At 35.4% G+C, this 24,167-nt stretch overlaps 1 protein-coding gene across 1 annotated transcript in view; it reads left to right on the top strand.

Moving 5' to 3' along the window:
- Positions 1-24,167, top strand: part of raver2 (ribonucleoprotein, PTB-binding 2) — a 137,237-nt gene that overhangs the window by 40,267 nt on the left and 72,803 nt on the right. Inside the window, exon 3 of the mRNA XM_056460038.1 lies at positions 16,963-17,435. Coding sequence (XP_056316013.1) covers positions 16,963-17,435 — 473 coding nt within the window. The remainder of the gene's footprint in view (positions 1-16,962; positions 17,436-24,167) is intronic.

Below are 24,167 nucleotides of genomic sequence, written 5' to 3'. Positions count from 1 at the left end.
AATCTTGTCTATTAGGGTATACTTGATTTTTTCCAGATGTAATGTACACGTTAACACTGTCCGCCATAATTTAAGAGTTGGAACTTCTTTTTTCTTTCAAAACAAAAGGATACGCTTTTTGGCAGAGATCAGCCCATTTAAACAAACTGTTGTTGTACCCCTGTAAGTCTCAAAAATTCTTTGGAAACTCCAAATATAATTAATATAGGATCTGGTTCAGTCAGAATGTATAATGTATCTGAAAAAACTTGAAATATTTTGGGACACATAACATAGAAAAGGTTGGAATCTAAAAACTGACATTTGTCACACAATGGTGACACTTCTGGAAATATTTTATTCAATTTACGCATGGAATAATGAAGCCTATGAAGCACTTTAAACTGAATGAGACAATGTGTTGCGTTAATGGAACATCTGGAACATCAAGTTCTTCTTCCCTGGCAGATTCTCCATAGATGGACTTTTCACCTGTTCTAAACCCTTGCAAAGGAAATGGTACCACCATCTCTAATGCCTCATTCACACTAGCAGTGACTTTGTAGCTGCCTGTCGCTCTGGGTGGCGATCTGCTGCAAACACTGGGGTGTGTTGGTCTACAGCACAGAGAATACAACCGGCCTATAAGCGAGCTGAGAGAGGATCACGTGAGCTCTACTGGTGCTCCTATTGGCTGTCGCTCATGAAAGTCGCTCTTCATATGCATAAAGTTGAAGGATTCTCAACTTTGTCGCATCACTCGACATGGCCACCTTTTCGCCAATGGTCGCTGTGGCTCATGTAGATGGAGGTCGCTGGAAGTCACTTATTCTCTATAGAAATGAACGGTTGCTTTGTCGGTTTGTTGCTTGACGCTTTGTCGCTTGTTGCTTTGTCACTTGTTGCTTTGTCAATTTGTCGCTTGTTGCCTTGTCGCTTGTCGATTGACGCTTTGTCGATTGTCACTTTGGTGCTTTGTCGCTTTGCCACTTTGCTGCTGCGAGTCATTCGTAGTGTAAATGATGCATAAAACATCTTTCCAGATACATGACGTCCACAAAATTGCTTCATGTTGTCTCTACATAAATCAATTAAGTTAATGTAATTGTTTTTACAAATTTAAATGCATTAAACAGACCAGTTAAGTTGCCCCCCCCCCCCCCCCCCCCCCCCAAAAAAAAGCAAGATGTGTTGATTCAGCTCATTTTAAATAAGTAGTTTGAACAAGCAGCAAAAAAAATAATAAATTCTGAGTGTACAGTATGAGCAGATTTGTTGGATAAAATGTTGCCGTATCGAGCTTCACTTCAGTTATTTAGCTGAAAAGACTTGTTTTTTGTTCCCTTCTCACTTATTTTTAGGAACAGCCTTTCTTTTGCTGTGACACTATTGACTAAGAATAGAAATTCTTGCAAGATAAAAAATGATTGGGATGTAAATGAAAAACTTTTTGACCTATGTCATGTTATGCTGGCATCATCATACATCATTTCTAACCTGTATGATCACACATTACTAAACCTGTTAAACCTGTTGTCAGAATATTTATTTTGCCCCAGTTTTGCATCTGCAGAGACTCTTCGTTAAAACAATTGCAAAATGTAAAAAATTGAGATGAATGACAGGTGTGTCTGGATGTTTGTTTGTTTTTTAACTGTCATACTGTATGTGTGAGTAGTTTTTTAAGGTCCATGATGGCAACAGGTCATTGCAAAACTTCAGAAATCTAACGGTATCAACTTTCACTGCAGTTATTTAGCTGAAATGAACACTGCTGCCGTTAAAAAACCAACATATTTGGGTTCCTTCTTTTTAGAGGTTTCCTTCGCAGTTAGACCATAGACCATAGTCTATGACTTGCAGAATAACACATTGTGTCGACTTTTTCTTCACATATAAATTTGCTCAGTACATAATACAGCTTTGCAAGTTCAAGTCATGTAAAAACTGAATCACGAAATATGAGTTCCATAATTATGCTTGCAAAGCAACCTGCAGATAAATTTTTCAGCACTTTGTTCGGTGAAGGTAAAGTACTTTTTTTCCATATTAACCTTTTAGTGCACAAACATTACATTTTCAAACTGCTATAATATGCACTATAACCGATAACAAAACATTCTCACAGTGATCTGATTTTTACAGAACAGAACACTTTTAACTCATTTAACATTTTAGTTTTAAAGTGTAGTTAAAGTGATGCTTTTATAACATCAAGATGTGGAGGCTACTTTTAAAATGCCCTAAGTAAAAATTTTACCAATTTTAGTTCGCTATTCATTCTTTTTGTCTTTGAAGAAAGTTGCTTAGTGAGTCTTTAGAATGATTCAAACTCACAAATGAAGTTTTAAGACTTTTTAAGGCATTTTTTGTTTATATGTATGTATGTGTGTATTTATTTATGCTTTTATTTATTTTATTTTTTTATATATTTTTTTATTTTTGTAATTTATATATTTTTATTTTTGTAATTTTTAAATGTATTATTTTAATTTATTTAATTTATATTTAGATGTTTTTACATTTTTTATTTGCTTTTTTTTTTTCTATTATTTATTTATATTCATTAAATTGTTCTTTAATATGCTTTCCCTCCTTAATGTACCTTTAAATATGTTAGTAATATAGCTGTTTATTAATGTAAAATGTCTCTACAAAATGTTAAAGTTCAAAACACAACAAAGTTGATAAGTAAGAATTCTAAAAGGAAGAATCTTGAATTATGATATGCCAAAACTAGTCGTCAGGAATTCAAGCTTCTGGAACTGATCTGCTTAGGTCAGTAATACATTAGCATTCTAGTCATCAGCATCATGTTACAAAAAACATTTCATTTCAAGACCAAATATTTATTCTTCTGTGACTTATTCCCTTTCACTAAAACTTCTGTTATAATCACTGAATCATTGTAAAATCAGTTTCTGGCATGCATTATTTTGTTTTTTAATGAGGAGAGTTTTTGATCATGCAGAATCCTACCAGTGCACTCAACAAAAACTCCAACAATGGCTATAATCTAAATCTCTCATTAGCCAATTTGTTCAGGAGCTCAACAGAAACCTGTGTAATTGGCTATTTTCCCCCTGTTAATACTGATGTAGAGGAAATACACTGATATAACATCATGTCTTAATGTACCACATAACTTACCAGCGAGAAACATCCTGTTCGATTTATGCTTGCCATGGAGGTTTAGGTTAATCATCTAGTTCTTCTAATGATTATTCATCAGACATGTCTTGAATTCATGAGTTGTTGATGCTGTGATGTATGTACAATTGCTGAGATCTCCAGAGCTGAAATTCAGATATGGCAGTAGCATGTTAGAGTCCAACACTCATAAATAGTCCTGCACTGACTGGATCGTCGGGTTATTTGTCAAACCACTGCATTATTATTTATTTATTTATTTATTTATTTATATATTTATTTATTTTTCATGTTTATTTGACATGGACATCCCAATTACACTGGACAAACCAAATGTTTTTTAAAGTGTTTTAGCAGACATAAAATAAAAATAAAATATAATAAAAATAAATACACATTATAATTCGTTACATAAATTGCTATAAGGCAAAGGCAAAGGCAACATGATTAAACAAACTAGTAGATTATTTGTGTAAACACTGGTGTTTTGTTTTTAACCACTTTATGTACACTACTAAAAACATTTACATTACTTTCCAATAACAGTAGACATAAGTTACTTTATTCTGACAGTTTTTTTTTTTTTTCCTTTCTCACTTATTAGATATCTCAGAGTATAAGAACAGTGTTTCTTTTGCTTTGACACTATGGATGTAGGAATATAAATCCTAGTGAGAAAAAAATTGTTGTGCTGAAAATGAAAATATTTTATTTAAGGGGTCCCACTGGTCATGGAATTTCTGGAATATCGTGGAATTTTAAAAGGTCTTTTTAGACATTGAAAGTCAGGGATTTTTTTTAAAGTCATGGAATATCCAGCCTGATCTCACAAGGAAAGGTAACTATTTTAAGTTTTGTCATTTTAGTGGCTGCAGCACGAGGATAAAGAAAGAGCCTCCTCCACTCGGCCTCTTTACTTTCTCTTTACTTTATTTTTACTTTTATATTTAATTTCATTTGTTAAGCTCAAAGATCTGAATTGAATTTTTAAATTCAGTTCTAATTTCCAGCAAACGAATAAATGAACATTAATATTCAACTTATATTTGGATTATATCCAAACACACGTCCTATTCTCATGCCCCATACGTCTTCAAAACCCGACAGGTGGACAAATCTAAACCTGTTTTAATTAAAACAAATATAAATATTCATATAATAAACAATAATGCTAATATTAATAACATTATGCAAAAGCAAATTGTTATGAATAAACTGAAAAAGCCCCCGAGATGAAGAAGGCATGGAGGCAGTGGTTTTTATATCTATGTTGAAAATAATAATTTTTGTCCTAATAATTTTAATCCTATTTTAATTTTTTTTTTTACACAAGATATTTGTGTATTGCTCCTGTGTGTATTAAGCAGTGTGTACGCGTTTGAACCCACATAGGCGCATAACTAACATGCTCTGCACTGGACTTTGAACATGCTTTTAGATGGCCAATCATGAAGTCTATTTCAGTTCTTCAAAATAGCAACGCGCCAACAATGCGCCTTAAAGGGGAAATGAAGCACTCAGTCAAGTTACATTTTTTTGTAAATTGATTTCCACTTTAATGGAAATATGTATAGCAAACTTGATTAATGTAATCATTTAGCAGAAAACAGCATGTTTTACTATAGATTTTAGACCTAAGCCGCCGCCATCTTGGAATATCGCTGTGTCTAACATCAAGGGGTTGGTTCCGTTTCCTCAGCTGAACAGATTCAGTGGAAGTAAAGGACTGAACACGTAGACTGTAAAGCCTAATTTAATCCAATGCGTAAAGTTGTGCACGTGGAGCTGCTGCAAATACAAGCATCAGATGTGTGTCTAAAATAAAAATAGATATTTATTATGTTTTTCTATTTTTCCCTTTAATTACCAATCATTTGATGCGATTTTGGTCCACTCTCTGTATTACGCTGCCTGACTGCCTGTCTGGGTTTCAACAAGGTCCGGTTCTGATGTAATGGGGGCGGGTACTTTCACTTTTCACAGCTACAGCCCCTCGCCTCTTTTCGTGTTCAAACCAAACTAAGATCGATGTGTTTTTTCACATGGCAAGTTTTTATGTCCTTCATACATGTTGAGAGATCGAGTTGATTGACTTGAAAAGGAAATATGTCTTGACCATATCCACAAAAACGTGACTTTAGTAAACCGTGAAGTCATGTATGATTTTAAACATTGCATTAGTCTGAATGTAAATCCCTTCATCAGGCAGTGCTGGAGCAGCGTAAGAGACTGGACCAAAGGGCAAACGAAAGGTATTAACTGAAGAAAAATACTCAACTTATGACACAACTTGGGCATGACGCAATGGGTTAAATTAGGCTTTGCAGTCTCCGTGTTTAGTCCATTACTTCCACTGTATCTGTTCAGCTGAGGGAACAGAACCAACCCCGTGACGTCTGACACAGCGATATTCCAAGATGGCAGCACCCTAGGTCTAGAAGCAATAGTAAAACATGCAGTTTTCTTCTAAATGGTTACATTAATCGAGTTTGTTTAATATATTTTCATTAAAGTGGAATCCAATATACAAAATAATGTAAACTTGACTGAGTGCTTCATTTCCTCTTTAAAACACCTCCTTTTTAGACTGGAACACCCATGAGTCTGCAAAGTAGTGCTAATGGACTTGCCATTTAAACAACGTGGTGCAAAACATGAAAATTTATGTTTGCGCTGGTCTGAAATAGCAAAATCGCACCAAACAAGTCTTGTACCGAATTTCACTGGGTGTATGATAGGACCTTGAGTGTTAAAAAAAGTAGACCGAAAAGCTACTTCTATAAGTTATCAAATATGTGACATAGAGCACTTCACTAGACATCATTGAATGTGAAGGAAAAATTCAACTTTTTACTCAGTGAAAGTCTGGGAATTTGATATTTAGCTTGATATTTAACTCTGTACGTGTGTCATGTTATGCTGACACCATCATACATCATTTCTAGCCTGTATGAGCGCACATTATTAAACCTGTTGAACCTGAATATTTTATCCCATGCACTTTTTGCATCTGCAGAGACTCAGAAACCATTCGGAAGTTCCTGAAATTAAGAATTGAATTAACTTTCAAAGTCTGTCAGATGAAAGACGAGTGGATCTGGATGTTCTTTTGCACCTTCATTAGAATACAAACAGTACTCCAGATCTTCAAAATAGCAGCTGTCAGCTTTGTTGGGTGTTTTTTCAGTGGTAATTGACATGCTGAGAAATAGCAGGTGGATGCCAAAATATGTGCCATGTTATGTGTTGTAGCATTATTTTTAACGTAAGGTCACGTGACCCCAGATTCAATAGTTCGGGCAGGAAAAGCTATGCGCGCATGTCTGCACAGCTCTGACCTGCCAGTTAACACACCATAAAGCAGTAGTGGGATCACAGAGCGCCTGTCTGCATGTTTGTGATAGTGTGTGTGTCTGCCTGACTGCTTGATAATTGACATGCTGTAAAGCAGCGGGGAAGGCTTGTTTGTGCTCTGCTGCTGAAGGCAGCTATAGTGGGGGGAGGACACTCTGTCAAGGCACAGCCTGAAGGACCCAAACTTGGCCCGGCACTGATGGCCTTGGTCTGTTAAGATATTGCAGCCATCTGGTAACGACACCCAGTCTGAACGGAGCCTAACAAGCCATAACGAGCACAGTACCAGGGCTGAGCTGCATGCATTGTCTGCTCTTTGCCACAGACGTAGTTGCAAATGAGTAGCAGTGTTTGCATGTGTGTGTGTGTGTGTGTGTGTCACAGTAACTGAATCCTCATTTACAGTGACACTGTTTAGATTGGGATAGTGCAAGGCAAGGCATTTCGCTGTTTGCTCAGTGGGCAATATTTGGTTGCATTTTATTTTGTGATTTGTAGATCAAGATTTGAACGTACAGCTTTTATGGATGAGAAATACACCAGATTTGAAGTAATGGATTATTTATGACCAGATGGTTGATCAGGACCCGGATGCAAAGTGTAAGGGATTTAAGGGATGAAGGGGTTTATTTGGCAATAGCCACCCACTGGTTGGATTGACCTAATCCAATTTATTACACAGCTACTTCTCATAAGTAAATAAATGCACATGAAATATTAAAGCGATTTAGTTCACACAAAAAAGAAAATGTACTTACTGTCAAGTGGTTCCAAACCGTTATGAGTATGTTTATGTCGATATGTTGTCGACCGTTATGATGTCGATGTTTACAGGTTTCAAATTTTCTTCAATATATAAACAGGTTTGGAATTTGTGGAGGGTAAGTAAATTATGACAGAATTATCAGTTTTGTATGAACTATCCCTTTAGTTAGAGTTGAATCATTTTACTATTGAACGCAATCATAGGGAAACAGTTGCTAGTAAGTGACTTTTAACAAGTTGAAATGTTTAAGGGATCCACAGTACAGTCATACCAGTTATTACATGGATTTTCACCACATTCATTTTGGAACTTAGATAAATCTTGCCGGTAGCAGGGTGGCGCAGTGGGTAGCACAATCGATTTTGTTAAAAACGTGATTTATGTTCCAAAGTAAGTGAAAATCTAGATTTTGAAACTATTTTAATTACACACATATTTTACGTGGGGTGGAGTAGCGATGTCGCCTCACAGCAAGAAGGTCGCTGGTTCGATCCCCGGTTTGGTTATTTGACATTTCTGTGTGGCATGTTTCGCGCAAGTTTCCTCTGGGTGCTCCGGTTTCCCCCACAGTCCAAAGACATGCGCTATAGGTGAATTGAATAAGCTAAATTGGCTGTAGTGTATGTGTGTGAATGTAATAGTGTATGGTTGTTTCCCGGTGTTAGGTTGCAGCTGGAAGGGCATCCGATGTGTAAAACATATACTGGATAAGTTGGTGGTTCATTCCAGTGGCGACTCCTGATTAATAAAGGGACTAAGCCGAAAAGAAAATTAATGAATAAATAAATCTTGCCTGTGTTTTCTTGTGTAATCCATTACAGTGTACCAAACAATTGTCCTGGGTTAGAGATAATTAACATTGCAGTACTATTAATACTTTCCAATTTTATTTTTAATACAATCACCAAAGTAATTGACTGTATTAATTGTCATAACAGAGACACTATTGTTTAGTATAAGCAAAATTTTCTCCAGAGCCTTCATAAATCTTTTAATATGCTAATTTGGTGGTAAAGAAACATGTAGTACTGTATGTTTGTGTAAGCAGTGATATATTTCCAGAATTTGCATAAGAATAGAAATTCATAAGAAAAGTATGAGTTTACCCAAAATTAGCATTTACTCACTCAAGTGAGTAAAATTTGTTTATACTTAAGTGGTTATAAACCTTTATGTGTATGTGTAACACAAACGATGATATTCTGAAGAAAGCTGAAAACTTTATATGAAAATCAGAATCCCTTTTATTGTCATATCAGCAGCAGCACGTTTACTATGATGAGTGAAAAGCTTAGGTGCTGGCTCCAAATATAATCCAAAAAACAAAACAGTATACTATTAGCAATGTTGACAGTAATACGTAAAGACAATAAATATGTGATAGACAATAAAATGTGTTAAGAAAAACACACATTACACACATATAGGCACAGATAGACAAGTACACAGTCAAAAAGGTGTTCACATAGTTTGACTGCTGGTAGAAAATTATTGTAGGCATTATTGTTTTAGGTAAGGATCTGGTTAAAGTGCAGTGCACGCTACATCTTAGCTGGCAGCTAGCTTTCTGCCACTCTCTCATGGTCGCTCACTGAAGCTAAGCAGGGCTGGTCAGTACTTGGATGGGAGACCACATGGGAAGGCTAGGTTGCTGCCAGAAGTGGTGTTAGTGAGACCAGCAGAGGGTGTTAAATCTGCGCTCTGTGTGGGTCCTAACGCCCCAGTCCATTGATGTGGACTCTATACTGCTCAGTGAGCGTCGTCTTTCAGATGAGACACTAAATCGAGGTCCTGACTCTCTGTGGTAGTTAAAAATCTCAGGATGTTCTTTGAAAAAGAGTAGGGGTTTAACCCCGGCATCCTGGCCAAATTTGCCCATTGCCATCTGTCCATCATGGCCTCCAAACCATCCCCATATCATAATTGGCTTCATCACTCTGTCTCCTCTCCACCAATCAGCTGGTGTGTGGTGTGCGGTCTAGCACAATATGGCTGTCATCGCATCATCCAGGTGGATGCTGCCCACTGGTGGTGGATGAGGAGATTCCCCCCAAAAATGTGTAAAGCACTTTGAGTGTCCAGAAAAGCGATATATAAACGTTAGAAATAATTATTATTATCATCTTGATGGTATGCAGTGAGGGGTATGGAAAGAGTTTCCATATGGCCTCAAATCATGGAGGCCATACAAACTAACATTAACAGTAATGTATATTTTGTTGTGTATACTCATTTTTGCTTCACCCTAATTTGCGTAAAACAAACAAACAAAAAAATAGTGATTAAGTTATTTTGTTGACCTTACTTTTATGTTATATGTGAAACAGACAATTTAGAAATCAGATGTATTAAACTTAGTCTTGTGAACATTTTGGTAATTGTCTGTTTTCATTGGGATATTGATTTAAACTGTTACATTTCAAAGGGAATGTACACATTTTAACTCATATTTAACTTAACATTTTATTTCATTCTGTCTGTTGTTAGTTATCCGTGCTGTTTTACTATTGGAATTTTCATTCCAAAATGGCAGCTAGGTGACACTTTTTGGCTAGTTTTTCAGCCACTCATTCCCAAATAACAACAGAGTGTCGCCTCTTGGTTATTCTAAGCTCTTTGGTAGTACTGACCTCAACTTTTTTAACGGTATGTATATATATATATATATATGTGCTCTTTCATAGAGTTTTAGTCATTAGAAGCATTGAATAAACATCATATTTAGTGGTAAAATGTCTACAGAGTTAGAATGTTAGAGTGTATTTTTGATTTAAAATTTTCTGCAAGAGCCAACTTAACATTATTTCAAAATGATTTTTCTCTGCATAGCCAGTTTTACATATTTTTGCACTATGTAAGTGTTATTTTTGGAGTCTAACTGAAAATTATCCAAAATAACAATCAAATCATTCTATTCTCTCTACTTTTGCCTGTGTGCCAGTATTTACACTTCCGCCTGCCAAAAGTGTCACACATGCTAATATTTCTGACCTCTGATTTGTTAAATATATGCTCACACTTTTACTATATATACATGGTATAAAAGAAAAGCAGTGTGTGGTATCAAGATGTTATTATATGGCATGGCAGGATCTGATACTACTTTATCATTGCCGGTGAAGTACCTGTAGTGTCTATGCAAATTGAAATTTAGCTATTTAGTCGGAATGACGCTTTGTGATAGTCATTAGCCTGGACAGAAGCATCTTCATCAATCATCTAACCTTGTGTGCCAACAGATTCAAGCCTGCGTGCTTGTTGTAAACGCTGTGATCTTTCACACCCTGGCTTAATGAATCTCAATGAGCTCTCACAGTGCGAGTAAAGCTCATGTCATACACACAACAGTCGCTGAGTGAGTGTTACTCCTCCCCAGCATATTATCATCTCAGAGCTAACGAAAAGTCTAATGAGTGTAATAAGAGCGGGGGAAACGGTGCACAGACAATGCTCATGGGATGAGGAGGCTCTACGCTGTGATTTTAACTTTATAATTGCTGTAATTGCTGTGCCTTTGTCTTTGTGACGCTTCCAAAAAACAATGATGAACGCTTCCATTTGGACTTAAACTGACCACAACTAAAATGGGCGTTAGACAGTAATGTCATCTTCGATTGACAAGCTAGCCATGTCATGCTAGTCATTTTCATGTCAGTCCCTATGTACTGCTTATTAATGTACAGTGCAGTGATTAATGAGTAATTTTAGATGTCTCATGGCAGAGGAATTATAGGCTTTATACTGTTACAATAAAGCCCCTCCGCCACAAAACCCCCCTAACTCGACTTAGCGAAGAAAAAAAAGCTAATAACTGTCACAGATTGAGAAGAAGGCTATAATCAGGTTCCTGTGTTTTAAAAAATGGCCGTCTCAGCGCTGTCACAAGTAAAGTGGCTGTGATTTCTAAGATTATTGTGTTAGATGTTCTTTGTTCATGCTGTTTTTTTTCTTTGTCGGATGAGAAAATGCCCAGCTATGCTTCATTTACTCCAGTTAAAAAGTGGAAGGGAGGAATGAAGGGGGAGGAGAATCCATTAAAAATGGATGATCTTCAATGGATCAAGGGTCTGTGACACTGTTTACAGTTTATAGTTACTAGTTACTGTTTTAAAACACAGTAGCTATGCTTCTATCCACCTATTTTTATGGGCATTTTGGATATGTGCATAAAAATCGGTTGATGGAAATGCCAAGATATGCATACATATTGAAAATGCACATACAGAAATGTTTATGCATAAGTTAGGATAAACTTTTTTTTCGATAAGAAAAGATGCGCAAAAACTAAGATGAAAACACTTTTACCGAACAAATTCCAGAATGTGCATTAAAAAAAAGTCATTTGATTTTGTTGTAAGAGATCATGTGATGAAAAAATGTGTGTGAATGGACAAACCAGCAGGCTGAGCTCATTTTAAAGCATCTGAAATGTTGTTTTGGTCATTCTATAACACCTAACCATTTCAGTATTAGTGTTATTATATTATTTAAAGCCCCTATTATAGGTTTTTGAAAATTACCTTCCATGCAGTGTGTAACACAGCTCTAAGTGAAGTGAAATATCCAGCTAAGGCTTAAATCTGAAAGTTCATCGTGTTTAAAACTATTGATTCATCTATAAAAGAGTTGACATAGAGTGGTTCAAATGAATTGTGGGGGTAACAAGGCTTTAGCCGTGTCAGCATGACGTCGATACAGAACTCAAGCCCTGCCCATATATTGAATGCGCAGACCCGGGAAAATTGAAACCCCCGGCCCTGCCCACAAACACTCTAGAAATTAAATGAAGACAAACACTGTAGCAGATCCCGGTTGAATCATGTCGCGAAGACGCTGTGCTCTAAAGTGTGAGGGAAAGTTGTGTTATTTTCCCTACCCAAAGATGAGGCTGTGAAGAGTCAGTGGTTGAAGTTTACTTTTGCAAAAATACCTAGGCATTATAGCCCCAGCCTTCTGCTGTTTTCCCCTCTTTTTCCTGACGAGTGCTTCAGCAATCTACATGCTTTTAATGGGGGGTTCATCAGCCGTTTGTTAAAGGATGGATTAGAAAAGACTATTGAAGTATGGGACTTTGTCAGAGCTTGACAGGAACAGTACAATGTTCATGGATCAGTTCCTTCCTCCATTTCACAAGTGTAAGTAACTTAAGTGTGATTAAAATGGTTCCCTCCTTGTTTTCTCTTGCTTGCAAATTATGTATTTAATTGTGTTTTGTTACGTGCTTGTACTGTATGTGGTTAACTATTTATATTCTCATATCGCGTCTAAAAACACGTTGAAAACGTGATGCGTGCCGCTTTGTTTATGGATTTAAATGCGTTCATGAGCTCGCGATCGTCTGACATTTGTCGTTGCTATGGCCACCTTTAGCTGTTCCTACACACGTGCAGCGGTCAAGGTTCAAAATAGCTTTTGCCACTGTGTGGATTAATTCTGAATGTGTGTCATGGTTAAAAATAGAGGAATATGCGGGTGTTAAACTGCATTGTTTTAATGCATTCCTGCATTGGGCTCACACATACACTCTGCACCCTGACTACTTCAACTTTGTTGATAAGCCGTGGTGGGCATTCCTCTCTGTCTCACGCTGAACGCAGTCAACCAATCGCAATAGACTGTTTCATCAGACCAATCAGCGCAGATTAGCATCGCGCTAAGGAGGGGTTTGGAAACAAATGAATTGCTGAAGGAATCATATGCGAGTCGTTGGGATAATTAGGTAAAAATAAATGCATATTATTAGACAATGAAAGTGTTTTTTGACCTTGCATGCATATCAGCCTGTTGTTAGAGACCCCCAAAACCAAATAATGACCTTTTTTAATGCAAAATTGGGGCTCCTTAATTACCTCCAGAATTGTCAAGAGTGTCTGTACTCCACATCTCAAGTCTTTAAATGCCACCACGACTTCATTGTGTGTCGGCATTGTTTTATGAGGTGCCAGTAATTTATTAAATAAGAAAAGATTCACGCAGCTTCTCCTACCACTGTAAATTCCATTTTTACCTTTGATATTTGGCACCAGTTAATCAGGAAGGGATGATTTTGTTCTCTTTAACCCGTTGGTCGGAAACGCTGCTTTATTCGCATGTCTTTTATGCGATATTCCAGTTTTGCGCACAAAGTTAATTTGCATTTTTGAATGGAAACATAGCTAACGACAATCCCTAAAACTACTGTAATATTTTGAATTCATTAAAAGATCAGCTTTAGCAGAAATTAACATGTATAATTGCATGTTCAGAACTAGATTTTATGTGGAACAGTGTTTCCTAAACAAAATAATTAATTCATGTGCATTGCACAAGAGCATTAACGTTGTTTTCAAAAATTATGTAAAATCTTTTCATGTTGGATAATTAAATGGACAGACGTCTTGTGAAGGTAATCACATGTTCTAATTAAATTTAATTGTAATTAAGAAGTTATTTTATGACATTCACATCAGACTGGCAGATTTCCAGGAATCAATCAGGGTTATGAAGTGAAAGCCATCTGCCAACCTCAAGGAATATCTGTAAAATTGAGGTTTTAGCATTTGTTATTTTTAGAATGTAAGACTTGTTTCTAATAAAGTCAGGAAGAAACTGAAGAAATGGCAGATCTTTTCTAGCATTATCTTACATCCGAGTGTAACGGATTATCAGAAAATCAAAAAATGTAAAACAGGGATGAAGTTCTGAGGAGCCTAAGAATTTTTGTTCTGCAACATCATGATTTTTCTTCATTTTTTAGCATTCATTCCAGTTTAATTGTACAATAAAATACTATTTTATGCCAAAGCTGCATTCATTTTTATACAATAAATCAATAAAAAGCAATAACCTGCATTCACAAAATATAAGGTTTTCACTTCATGCTGACATTAAAGGAAAAGTTTGTATTTTTTTCAGCGGAACATTAAATGGTTCTAGCATAAACTGTGGTTTCATTAAGTACAAGTTAAAAGCTACCAACCCTTAAGAGTCAAAACAGCATATACAGGCAAAACAGAATTAAAACCTGTGGGTCCGAATGATACATTGAGGTTTTATGAAGCATAATGATCAGTCTGTGCAAGAAACTGAACATCATTTGCAGCATTATCTTGACTCTACAAATGGTACTGTGTGTTCATGACAGCCTGGAGCACAAGCTTCCTTTCGCATAATTATATACGGTATGCATGTTTGCAAACTCACACATGATTGTTTTTAGCACAAAGAGGGAGAACACATGTACATTATATCTGTGTATTGTACATCATAAAAGTATTTTATTTAGTTATTTATTATAATTTTTTAATGAGAAGTCCACTTCCAGAACACCAATTTACAAATGATTTCTTCACCCCTTTGTCATCCATGATGTTCATGTCTTTCTGCTTTCATGTGTTGAGAAATGTATTTTTTTGAGGAAAATATTTCGGGATTTTTCTGCATATAATAGACTTCAAATGTGCTCCCTATTTCAATTTTTAAAAATGCAGTTCAAGCTGTTTAAGATGGCTTTAAATGATCCCAGTCGAGGAAACATTTCTTATCTAGCAAAATGGTCTGTCATTTTTTTTAGGAAATACTGATTTGGACAGCACAGAAGTTTGTGTAGCACTGGAATTTGTATGTGCATCATGACGCTGCATACTACTCAATATTTGTAAGTATCAGGTCTATTTGCGATCTTTCGATGTGATTCCATAGTATGTAGCATCGTGAATAAACATTTTTGAAGCTTGAAATGGGGCACCATTGAAAAATCCTGATAAGTTTTCCTCAAAAAACTAAATTGAAGACTGAAGACAGAAAGAAAAGGACGACATTTGAAGGAAATGATTTGTGAATTGTTGTTCTAGATGTGGACTTTTCCTTTGAAAGAATAGTTCACCAAAAATGAAAATTTACTCATTATTTATTCGCCCTCATTTGGTTCCAAACATTTGTGCGTTCCTATATTCTGTTGATGCAGCTGGAAGGGTATCTGCTGCGTAAAATTTATGCTGGATAAGTTGGTGGTTCATTCCGCTGTGGCGACCCCTGATTAATAAAGGGACGAAGCCAAAATGAAAATGAATGAATTAATATTCTGTTGAACACGAAAGAAGATAATTTGATTAAAGTTGGAATGTTACCATTCTTCAAAATATCTTTTTTTGTGTGTGTTTGTGTTCAACTGAAAACAGAAAGTCAAACAGGTTTGGAACAAGTTAAGGATGAGTAAATGTAAATTTTTTCAGTTTTGGGTGAACTATCCATTTATTCTGAATTTTAAATTATCTTGCAGTTCATGTATACAGTTTTCATGTTCAGTTATTAACAGTTATTCTTATTACATTTTTGCTGCCATAAGCAATAGGGCTGCACAATACAGTATATTGTTTCAGCATCAATATCGCAGTGTGTACATAAACAAAAATCACATTGCAAGATATGCAATGTTGAGTTTGCATTATAATTTATCATTTGCGTGTGTTTTGAGGCTTGTGACTGTATGATGATTTTAAAAGCATGCAAAAATTGAACTGTTTGTAACTTTAATAAAGAATAATTTGATTGTTTATTTTTATTATTCAATTACTGTACCTGAATTCATTATGGGCATTAGGTAGAATTAGGTAGAATAAAAGATCTCGGTTTCACAGTATTGTGATTATCACTCAAATATCTTCTTTTAAAGTATCTGGGTTATAAAACAATGACCTTTATCCCCATTGAACACAATATATTTTATTTTAAGAAACATTTAAAATATTTTGTAACAGTAAACATGTCAGGCTAAATAATTAAAACGAATAATTGATTCTTTTTAATTCATTCATCATTCTCTATAACCTGAAAAAGCATCTTTGGAGATCTTTATTTTCTTTGGATATAAAGTAAAGCCACTGCACTGTTTAAGACTATAGCATGTTTGGATGTTGGTTTATAAGAGATTTGTTTACAGATGTTTGTTGAATCGTGGGCATTTTAATGTGGAGGGTCATTTTCTGTTGCCTTAAATAACTAAATAAAATAGTCATAAAAAAACATGTAACCCACCCCAACCCCCACCCCCCTCAAAAAAACACATATACCGTAGGAACGTTATAACAGAGCAGTTTTAAAACCTTGACTTTTTTCCAACCGCGGTAAACCTTGAAACCGGTTATCGCCCCATGTCTAACCTGAAAACTGTTAGACTCAGAAACCGATAAAATACTGTTCATTTCAATTGAATCTTTTTTCTTTATTGTACTTATAGATTGTTTATTAGATTTTATGCAGATGAACTTCCCTACAGAATCATCCTAATTAATATAAAATCATAATTTCTTCCCAAATAGGAATATTCATCTGGAGAAATTGTATTCATATCGCAATATATATATCGCAGAATAACAAAATGTTTGATTTTTCCAATATCGTACCACCTAGAACTTAACTATTTACTCATGTTAGGCTCTTATTTACTGACCTCTCTCATATTCAGTGTTTAAAAAAATCTTGAAATAAAATTGTATGTTGTGTTTATGATGCTACATTAGTCTTTCTCTGGTCTGTATGTTAATTTTAATGTTTGATGAGTTTATCCATTTGTGTTTGTTAGGCTGTGTGCCTCACAGTTTTTAGGTTTTTCTAGTAAATCTACTCTTGTTGCCTTTTACACACAAGATCCATTAGATTGCCCTTTGAGTGTTTTATTAATGTTTTTATGTGTGTTTGTGTTTGTGTGTGTATGTGTGTGTGTGTCTCACTAGCTTTCGTAACCCTTCTAAATGGTGACCAAGCACAGGATGCCATCCGAACTCTACACCAGACATCAGTCCGAGGCCGGGACATCAACGTCCAGCTTCAGCCCACAGACTCTCTCCTGTGTGTCACCAATCTGCCCTACACTGTCACTGCCGCACAGTTTCAGGAGCTGGTGCGATCCTACGGCAACATCGAACGCTGTTTCCTGGTGTACAGTGACCTTACGGGCCACTCCAAAGGCTACGGCTTTGTGGAGTACATGAAGAAGGACTCGGCCTCCAGGGCACGATCTGAACTCTTGGGCAAGCCAATGGGCGACCGTGTTTTAATGGTGCAGTGGGCCGACGTCAACCAACTGACCTCTGCTGACCACCTCCACTCCAAGTGCCTATGCGTGAATCGACTGCCGCTGGACTTTGAAGACTCGGAGGAGCTGGCTCACATTTTTTCAGAGAGCTACAAACCCGTCTTCTGCCAGGTGAGCTGTGGAGAAATGTAGCGGGGGTGTTAGTATTTTAGGCATTTTATCTCCACCAACTTGGCTGCAAATAAGTTACTTAATACAGGAGTTCCCAAACTTTTCAGCCCGTGACCCACAAAATAATAATGCCGGTGACTCACGACCCTCACATTTCCTGGAGGTAGTTATAAATATACAAACGTTGCGCACACAACAATAGGCCTAAATAAACACGAGCATATTGACAACACAGAAAAGTGCAACAGTCTAACAATCATATTATTTTTATAGTCATTGATTAATCTGTTCAATTTAATATTAACCTCACCTAAAGAGACTTGTAGACACAATGTTTTCAGCACAAGTCTATTTAGGTTTAATTTTGGAGAGATCATTCTCAACGTTCATTTATTTGTAATGTATTTGATTGCCATAAAGGTGTCAGAAAATTTTACGGTGCTATAAAATCAATCTGCTGCATCTGACGCTATTGCTGTGTTGATATTCTAACGTAAACACACCGATCTATTAACTAATATTTGTATCATCTGTGGGTTATGAATAAAATATGGTAATGCTAATAGTTTAATAAAATTTATTTCACTTTTGGAAATCACCAAGGAACCCCCTGTTATTGTCTTATGATGACCCCCCAAAGGGGTACCGACCCCCACTTAATAGAAACCACTAACTTAATAGAACAAATGATTTGATGAAATAAGGGAGATTATATATATATATTTTTTTTAATCAGGGTTCTGTAATATCATAGAAATTGAAATGTCTATTCCAGACAGTGAAAGTCAGGGATTTTTATTCAGGTTATGGAATGGTAGGGATTTTTGTTACTTACTTTCAATCGATACTTTTTACTTTTTTGGGTTTCTCACCAGCGGAAGTCATAAACTTAGAGCGCAGTGAATTGGACAGTACGTCAATTCTTTTTTCATTATTATTTTCTTAAATAGTAAAAGAAAAAAGACAACTATAGTGTTATCACAACTTTCAGACAAATAAAAAAATGAATGTGAGACTGACAACAGCAGCCAGAAGAGAGAACAGCATCAAATGTACTGTCCCGTCCATAAATGCGGATTTAGAAACACCTCCTGTGTTTTTTGTAATTTGATGCAAAGATGATATAATGCAAAGTATAGCTTTATAAATGACATAAAAAAATCTAAATATTAAAAACTTTCAAGGATTTAAGTTGCTGATGACCATAAATGTGTCATTATAGTCTTGTGAAGAGAGTCGATTGATCAAAATAAAATTTTTCTATTAGATGTTTTTATTGTGTTATAAATCTTTTTTATTATTATATGTAGCCTAAATTAGGTGATCGAATCAAAAATGTAGCTAATTTGGTTGCGAGTTAATTGACATTTTGGTCCCACTTTATATTAAATGGCCTTAATTACTAGGTACATGCATTAAAATAGGTACAATGTACTTATTGTTGTCATTTAACAACATTTCGTGGTTCTGTTGAGATGGATTATGGGTAAGTTTAAGGACAGGTAGGTTGTATGGATGGGTTTAAAGGTGGTTTAAGATGTAAGGGGTGGTCAACAGTGTAATAACAGATGTAATTACATGCATATCATGTTAAAAATATAAGTACACTGTCAAAAAATGATTAATTTAAATGTGAAGTACATAGTAATTAAGACCTCTTAATGTAAATTGGGACCAACTTTTTTGCCTCTGTAACCAGTATTTTGTCGCGTATTGTCTTAGATCCATGTTAAAGAAGCATTATTTAATGTATCAATTAATGTTGTATTAATGTTATAAACTAACTGAGAACATAAACAACCCCCTTGAATTAAATAAGGCAATTCAATCGAACTTCTAGTCCAGCTTTGTTTCGGGCTTTAGCACCGTGCCCTAAACCAATGTGACATGACAACACGTGATTAAAGATATATTTTACTTTTTATCTGCTCAGTGCTCATCAGGCAAAAGTTTTAAGATTTGACACTTACTGTAGCTTAGAGTGGGAACCCTGTTTAATCAAAGCGAAAAAATGTTTCTTTAGAGGTATTGTATGCGATTGTTGCTGCTGATTTTGGTATTAGGGGAAATTCAATTAGAAATGAAAAGTTTGTCGTCATTTATTCACCGTCATGTTTGTTTCAAATGTTTTATGACTTCCTTTATTCTCTGGAACACTAAAGGAGAGGTTTAGTTCTTTTTTATATTGTACAGTGAACTGGGAACTGAAAGGGAGCTGTCAAACTCCAGAAAATGGCATAAAAAGACTATTAAAATTTGAAACAGAAGAATTCAGTAACCACTGAAGTGCTTTTGATTCACTTCAAAGAGCCAACTCATTTCAATGGTTTGAATAAGTCTACACTTATTCTCTGTAAATTTTTAGTTTGCTTAAAAGTACAGACTCGGAAAGGACACAATATACTCAAAGCAAAGTTCTTTTCTTTTGTTTAGGGGTAAAAAGAATGTAAATGTTAGATTTGTCTTTTGATTGCGCTGTGCATTTTTGATTTGCTAAAAAGACCTTTTACCCACATTGTTAACTATATGCGACAAAAAAAGTTCTAAAAAAAAAAAAAAAGAAACTATTTCTTTCACTGTTATTCTATTCAAGAGCCATGTGCACCCAGGTAAAATCTGCTGCTGCCATCTTGTACAGTATTGCCAATGCATGTTAGATATGTCTCAAATATGTAATATATCAACATCACTTTATTTTGATGGTCCATTGGAGTATTAGTAGACTGTTTGCTTGATATCTGTTGATACTGCTCCTTCAACAGACATTTAACTGACTATAAGAAACTTTGCAAGTACATGTCAACTACACTAACCCTAACCCCAACCTAAAAGTCTACTTATAATCTAATGAAAATTAGTTGGCATGTAGATGCAATGTAACTTAAATTCAACAAACGGACCATCAAAATAAAGTGTGACCAATAATAATAATAATAATAAACAACGTGTTTAGAAAGCGAAACCAAAAAAAAAAATTTTATGAGATTTAGAAACCCTGGATTGACAAATTTTTTAAGCCTCAAAAAGTTGATACATACAATATAGAACATATGATATTGTCTGTCGAAATGTTGTCAGTTCTCACGCACACACAATGAGCAGTCTGAAAGAGAAGAAGATTTTCTACTGGATAATCGATCGCGGATGTTTGTCTATTGGTTATTGATACAAAAAAGTGTGAATAGATGATAATAGTAAAATAAAATGTCACCCAATATTCTAGGGCGACCATTAATATACCTAGGCGCCCAAGTAAAATCTATGTGTAGGAAGCACTGATATTTTTGCAAGCAATATTATTAACCTTATTCTTCGCGTATGAGCGCGCGCAGCCATTTAACACTGCAAGGACTCAAAACATGAACATAACTTGAGCACCTCTTTTTTTATAATGCTGGGTCATCAACATGATGCAGCAAAAGACAAAGCAAATGCAGCCAGCAGGCGAGCACATCGATTTACATAGAAAAGCAGTGAAAAAGGAATTGCTCATGTGAGTTATTTGTTACACAATGATATTACACTGGCCATGCTAGATTTAACATTCAAGAACTATTCCACATTAACATAATTTGGTCTATTTAAAAAAGTTATGAATGTTAAAGACATAGTTATGAATACAAATGGCTATTATGTTCACTACCTACTCATTAGAGAAGTACTGAAGATCTGATTGTGGCTTTAGGAGTTAAGTTCTGTTTCCAGACTTGGTGTCGAGGACTTTCCCTAGCCAGCATTCACTTCTCTCCCTCCACTGTGTTAATAAGAGAGAGCTTTTCACCATGCAGGCCTTCTCCAGAAATCAATACCACCCAGGAAAACTACCTTTAAGTGCTGATGCAGGATACGGTTTCCTCAACCTCCATCCTAATCAAAACCATTAAAGCTAAAGGGCAACACTGACTTTAGATCTGCAGTTGGGGCAAACACACAAGCCAACACGGAAATCAATACACTACACCCTCTCAGTCCCATGAAGCTTTGCAGCAGCACTAAACCCACACCATCTGCGGGAGTGCTGGAGATGCATCAAGCTCTCAGGACTTTGACCTCAAATTGCATCACAGTGCTCTCAGGCCTTTTTAATACTTCAAGAATCAATAATGCAGCGCTCTGAATATTGCCACCCCCACTACTGTACAGAAATGAGATAACACGATGAACTGTGCAAATGATTCAGCTCATTTGGAAGCAGAAGATGCTGGAAAATAAGATGCAAAATGGGCCTTGTGTCAGGCAGAAAATGTCTCATCAATTTTTAGGAGGTTTTTAATGATCTGAAAGCTTCTTTTATTACTGGATAGTGATTGGAAAGCGTGACTAGTAATGCTTTCCTAATTGAGGTTTTTAAACGCAGCTGTTTCGATATATTTATGCAGTTATTTCAGGGTTGATTCAGCCCTTCTGTTGTAATAGCTCAGAGGTTATATCAAAGCTTTTCAAACGGCGGATCACTTCGAATGTAAAAACAGAAACTGCTGTGTAATATATCAAAGATGCAGTGTGTAGTAAGCATTAGTATATTTTGAGATAGTTTGGCTTTTAACAATCTTTTGTTTTTAGACTACTTGTCATTAAAGGTTTCATTAAAATTTATTTGACTGCTTATAATAACTAGATGCTAATAAAATTAAATGAACTAGCTGTTCAGTGCTCATTAAGTTTATCTGAACCATACCTGCAGACACTCCTGTTTTTTCTGAAAGTCTCCCGTATTTCTGCCACCCTCCCGTTTTGTTATTTCTCCCAGAAATCCCCCGTCATTTTAAAGGATAAAACATGGCAAGGCAAGGGAAAACGCATCATGATGCACACAAAACAGTTTAACAAGACTCAGCTATGATGTGTCTGTGTGTGCTGAGTTTATAGTCCTTGAAATCAGTGTCTGTGTGTGTAATCTGTAAGAATCAGGAAGCGAGGTGAATGCTGGGAGTTGTGGTTCAGTAATGTAGCATGTGTGTAGTTCTTCAGCTATCCGCAGCCGCTAGATTGCTGGTGATCGTAATAGTTAGCATAGCAACATTGTTAGCCACTGGTTTTTTTTTTAACAATAACCCATTTTTCCATAAACAGAAGTGGGAATAACAGCTATTTAAAGCCATTTGTACACTATGCATTACATAAAAACTAAACTCATAATAAAATAAAACATTAAAAAAAGGATGTCAGACTCACTTCATGGAAAGCTGCAGTTCTGTGTAAAATATAATAGGAAAAATATTTAAAAAATATATATATATAATAAGAAAACCATATATATATATATATATATATATATATATATATATATATATATATATATATATAAATATATATATATATATATATATATATATATATATATATGCATACATTATATGCAGCCTTCAAACAATAGGCTATTATTTTACTTTAATCCTCATTTGATTACTATCTTTAAAAATACTTAAAAATGACTTGACAGAATTTTTGTTTCCCTATTTTTACAGGAATAATCTATAAATATTAATGTACAATTACCTGTTACTCTCTGAAAATACAGAAAAGTTCCTTTAAAGAACAGAAAAAGAATGTAACACCAAAATACAAGCAATAACTGAATTTAATGTTCGAATTTTTAAATCAAGAAAATATCTGTAAAACAACAGCAATTTCACTGTATAATGAAAAAAAATGAAAATTTGTAAAAAAAAATACAGACAATTACCTGTAAAATAACGTTTATTTTTTACAGTGTACAGTTACTAACTCCACAAACATCACCGTGTCCCATCTTTATTTTTAATAATCATCCTACCCAATGATTTTGATCACAAGCTGCACTAGAACCAGTTACCTGTTTAAATATTTCCTTGAAGAAAAGTCACGCAAAGTTCTCTTAAAAAACGAATATTTTCTGTTAATTGGCTCAGCCTCAGGCTGTCCCAGATTCATGTGAATTCTTCTGGAGAATATTGAAGAAAATGTTTAGCTGAAAACCATGGTGATTCATAAAATGTTATTTCATCAAATGTTAATGGCTACTGGCGCACCATTAAAGAAAAAAACAGGAAACGCACAATTAATACCCGTGGCTCCTTTCTTATGAAGCTAAATGACTGGTCTGTGCTAGAAATTGAACATTATTACACAATGTTTGTTACCTGTGAATAGGAAAATTATCCTATTTTTTCCACCAACTGGTTCTTTTGGACAGTTTGTTTCTGTGGCAAATAACCAATGCATCTACAGTATTTGCAATCATGCAATAACATATACGCAATATATAATCAAAGCACCCAATAATGATATGAAACATGGATGTTGTACTAGCTTATTATCAACATATCAGAGTCTGAACTGTTTCCTCAGGACAGTCACTGTTGGAGTAACAAGAGAACTGAATGAGTTGGCAAATCTCAGCATTGTAGGATGATATACATAATATATTATAAACAGTATTGACACATTTCAAGTAGGATCAGTATTTCAAGCACATCTGAAATGAGGTTTGATTCAGTTAATTGCAAATCTGTGCAAACTGCTTCAGTTTGCTTAAATCGAACCATTTCAAAACAATGGTTTAATTCATGAACCAGGCATCAATGTGCACTTTGCTTGAGCAGCCATATTGACCATTGCAGATTTCCTATTCATAACTATATGAGTGAAACCTTTTATTTGTTCTATAGCTTTTGATTAAAGGCAATATTAAAGGCAGATGATTTTCAATTTCAGGCACAGACCGATTGTCACCCTTCACCAGATTGTATT

Source organism: Danio aesculapii, chromosome 6 (assembly GCF_903798145.1).
Source record: "Danio aesculapii chromosome 6, fDanAes4.1, whole genome shotgun sequence".
NCBI classification, from domain to species: domain Eukaryota; kingdom Metazoa; phylum Chordata; class Actinopteri; order Cypriniformes; family Danionidae; genus Danio; species Danio aesculapii.
Note: the sequence above shows the minus strand (reverse complement) of the source record. Positions and strands in the feature narration are given on the sequence as shown.